Source organism: Alligator sinensis, unplaced genomic scaffold (genome assembly GCF_000455745.1).
Source record: "Alligator sinensis unplaced genomic scaffold, ASM45574v1 scaffold493_1, whole genome shotgun sequence".
Taxonomy (NCBI): Eukaryota; Metazoa; Chordata; order Crocodylia; family Alligatoridae; genus Alligator; species Alligator sinensis.
Genome location: NW_005842513.1, coordinates 262196 through 266139, shown reverse-complemented (window position 1 = coordinate 266139; position 3944 = coordinate 262196). Strand labels below are relative to the sequence as shown.

At 45.0% G+C, this 3944-nt stretch overlaps 1 protein-coding gene across 3 annotated transcripts in view; it reads left to right on the top strand.

Moving 5' to 3' along the window:
- The window catches only part of HECTD2 (HECT domain E3 ubiquitin protein ligase 2), an 82882-nt gene that overhangs the window by 24636 nt on the left and 54302 nt on the right, over positions 1–3944 (top strand). For 2 of the 3 annotated variants that reach the window (XM_025213241.1, XM_025213240.1), the window contains exon 3: positions 2902–3040. In XM_025213241.1, coding sequence (XP_025069026.1) covers positions 2902–3040 — 139 coding nt within the window. Of the gene's footprint in view, positions 1–1936; positions 2071–2901; positions 3041–3944 lie in introns of all 3 variants that reach the window. The other variant, XM_025213242.1, reaches the window with a different exon arrangement.

Genomic DNA, 3944 nt, shown 5'->3' with positions numbered 1-3944 from the left:
TCCAAGATCCCTTTCCACTTCCGTGCCACCCAGCAGGTCATTTCCTACGCAGTAGGTGTGCTGGACATTTTTCCTCCCTAGGTGCAGCACTTTGTATTTCTCCTTGTTGAACTGCATTCTGTTGTTTTCTGCCCATATGTCCAACCTGTCCAGGTCTGCTTGCAGCTGTTCCCTGCCCTCCGGCGTGTCCACTTCTCCCCATAGCTTTGTGTCATCCGCAAACTTGCACAGAGTACATTTCACTCTCTCGTCCAAGTCGCTGATGAAGACATTAAAGAGTATCAGTCCAAGGACCAAGCCCTGCAGGACCCCACTGCCCACACCCTTCCAGGTTGAAACCGACCCATCCACCACGACTCTCTGGGTGTGACCCTCTAGCCAATTCGCCACCCACCGGACTGTGTAGTCATCCAAGTCACAGCCTCTTAACTTGTTCACCAGTATGGGGTGGGATACCGTATGAAAGGCCTTCCTGAAGTCTAAGTATACGACATCCACCCCTCCTCCTGTGTCCAGGCGTTTCGTAACCTGGTCATAAAAAGAGATTAGATTAGTCGGGCACGATCTGCCTGCTACGAACCCGTGCTGGTTTCCCCTCAGCATAATTTGTCCTGCCGGGCTCTCACAAATGTGAACCTTGATCATTTTTTCAAAGATTTTGCCAAGGATGGATGGAGGTGAGACTGTGACTAACTTTGTTACCCCAAAGACAATTTTTGTTGCAAATTGCTACCCTGACATTTCTGCCAACAAAGTTGCCAGTAACTTTTGAAAGGGCTTCCTTGGTTATGTACTGAGATGTCAAACTTCTGAGCTCTAAGCAAGCTCTGACCCTGTTGGCTGCGTGAGAGTTGTTGGGCCAGTTTGCAGGCTGGATCTCAGGTGACCCCCTGTATCAAGTGCCAGGTTCTTCCCATGCGTTGCATTCCTCATGCACCAGCCCCACTCTGCGCATGGCCTGGACCCACCACTGCACACAGCACAGGGGTTAGTTTGAGGCACAGGCTGCACAGTGTCCTGAACAGACTGGCATCTGTGCATGCTGGAGCCAGTGCACAGGGCAGATACAGAGAGGTGCCATGTGCTGCTCACACTCTCTGGGCTCCCTGTGCTGTGTGCAGCACTGGCATAGTCTGCATGCCACTTGCAGCACAAGCATCATTCTGGCCCAGCACATTGCATGCACACCAGGCCATGGCCTGGTGACAGGCTCAGCATTGGGCACATGGAGCCAGCCTGGGGTGCATGCTGCATGTGGCTCCCCACTGGGCTGGCTGTGTGCTGACTCCAAGTCTGATCTGAATTGGACTGGCCCCAAAGCCAGCACACAGAGCCAGTTCAGTATGGGCAGTGCATGTTGCCCACATCCTCTGCTGGCCCACAGGCTATATGTTTGACATCCCTGTTTTATCCAAATTTGTTTGTGGGGAACTTCAGTGAGGCTACCCAATTATTGTTTATAGACCACAGCTAACTCTGCTTTTTCAGGAAGCACTGACCAGGAAACACCTGTAGGGGGAGGAGGCAGCCAGAAAACGTCAGTGCACTGGACACAGGGAAAAATAGTATGAAACCATGTGGATCCTTTGCCACATCCCCTCTGAATTTGGAACCACCTTCACCTATGTGGAGGGGAAGCTTTAGATACTTTTGGCAAGTTGCAAGTTTCTTTTTGCTTCAGCCAGAGTGGTAGGTCATCCCGTGTCCCCCCCGCCCATGAGTGGGCAGAGGGGAAGGAGTGCCCTTGAGTTAATTAGATTTTATAGAATATGATTGTATACTGAAGAGATGGAAGAGTACAGGAGCTCATGCAAATGGGAGAGAGGAAATACTATATCTTCACATATTGGCGTTTGTGTAATTTGTTTAAACATCTTGTCTTTTCAACTGTGAATTCTTTAAGGCAAAAATAATTTTTTATTCTGCGTTTGTGCAGTATATTACAGAATGGTATCCCTGTCCTGACTGGGGGCATGAAGTACCACCATAATGCAAATTACAGATAATGCTGATGGACAGCATTGGATGGCAGTGATCTATGATCTTCACATAGAATGTCAGAAACTTTAGGTGACCACTATAGAAGAAAATCTTTAAGTTATTTAATTTTAGAACATTTGGCTTTTGTAAAATCCATTGGAAATTCAAGCTATTTTCTTAACTTTTGTGTGCTTGCTGTTAGTGAAGGTTTCAAGAGTATTAATTTGCACATGCCATTAAATAAAAGAAGGCAACAACATTTGGCTTATATTATAAACTCAAGGGTATTTTTTACCTGAAATAACAAATGTTCTACAATAGACTTCTATTTTGTTTGGTGTAGTTGTAGGAAGATGGTTTGTCTGCCACTCATTTTTGTAGGCAGCATGACTGTAAATCATTATGCGTATATTTCAATTACATTTAGAAATGCAGTAAGAGAAAGTTAAGATTACAGAGTTAAGAATTCAGAAGTTGGGGATGGTCAGTGTAAAGGCCACTTATGCATACTTAATTCTTCTTGTGCATATTCATTAAGAGAGTATTTCTGTAGAAAAATTGCTTTGTTCAGAACCCATTTCTCCTTTCTTAATTCTGAATTTCCCCAGGTGGAATTGCCTAAGGAAATTTGTTTTATCCTAAATACACTAGTATGCTGATATGCTTTCTGTCTTATTTCCCATTTGGGGTAATATCTATCTGGGAATAATATAGTAAAACAGAAAGCAGGTATACTTCATTAAAAATAACAAGAAGTTTTTATTGCTTTTGACTTTTTGCTTTACAGGCTAAAGTGTAAACTTTGATCCTTTGCTTACTCCTACTTCATATGCATTTATTTTGCTAGTCAACTTGAAAAGAAAATGTTATGTAAGTGATTATGATGTATTTAACCCTCTTTTAAAACTTTTTTTCAATAAGTGAGAGAGCTTCCTCCAATTTGCCTTGACGTTAGGCAAAAACAACGCATCTCGATAGAAACACTACCGCAGGAACTGAAAGCTCCAGTCCCTCCAGAACCTTCCCTTCCTGTACGAACCAAAACTGTGAAAGATTTCCAGTAAGTGTTGTAGATGTTTAAAGTGTATACTTTTATTTTGTTTGTTTTTCATTGCCTTTTTTGTTCACCCTGTGGCTTTTTATTTTTTAATTTTATTTTCTGGCTGAACTCCAGTGAGAACCAGTCAAAAATGGCAGCAGAATGTTAATCAGAATATAATTAATCAAATTAGTTCATTTAGGACATCGGGTTTAACGCATCAAAGCCACTTAAGGCTTGGTCTTTGGTACCCATTTCCATGAGCAAAACTCTGTGTGTGTCTAGTGGTCAGAGCTCTTCTGTGGCAGCTGAATCCTTCTTTCCATTTTCATCAGAGGGATGACCTCTGACAGACGTAACCAAGCAAAAGATGCCCCAGTGTAAGTATACCAGCAAAGCTGTGCTTCTGCCTGTGTAGGTTGTTTTCATAGAATCATAGAAGTAGGGTCAGTAGATCTTCAAGTCTGACCCCCTGCCTGGGCAGGAGGAAACTGGGTTCAAATGACCCCAGCCAGGTAGGCATCAAGCCTCTTCTTAAAGACCCCCAGGGTAGGAGCCAGCACCACTTCCCTTGGAAGTTGGTTCCAGATCCTAGCTGCCCTAACTGTGAAGTAGTTCTTCCGGATGTCTAATCTAAACCTACTCTCCAACAACTTGTGGCCATTATTCCTTGTTATCCCTGGGGGCGCTAGGGGAAACAAGGTCTCCCCCAAACCCTTCTGGTTCCCCCTAGTGAGTTTATAGACGGTCACCAGGTCCCCCCTCAGCCTTCTCTTGCAGAGGCTGAACAGGTTCAGGTCCCGTCACCTCTCAGTGTAGGGCCTGCCCTGCTGTCCCCGGATCATGCGGGTGGCCCTCCCCTGGACCCTCTCAATGTTGTCCACATCCCTCTTGAAGTGGGGCGCCCAGAACTGGACACAGTACT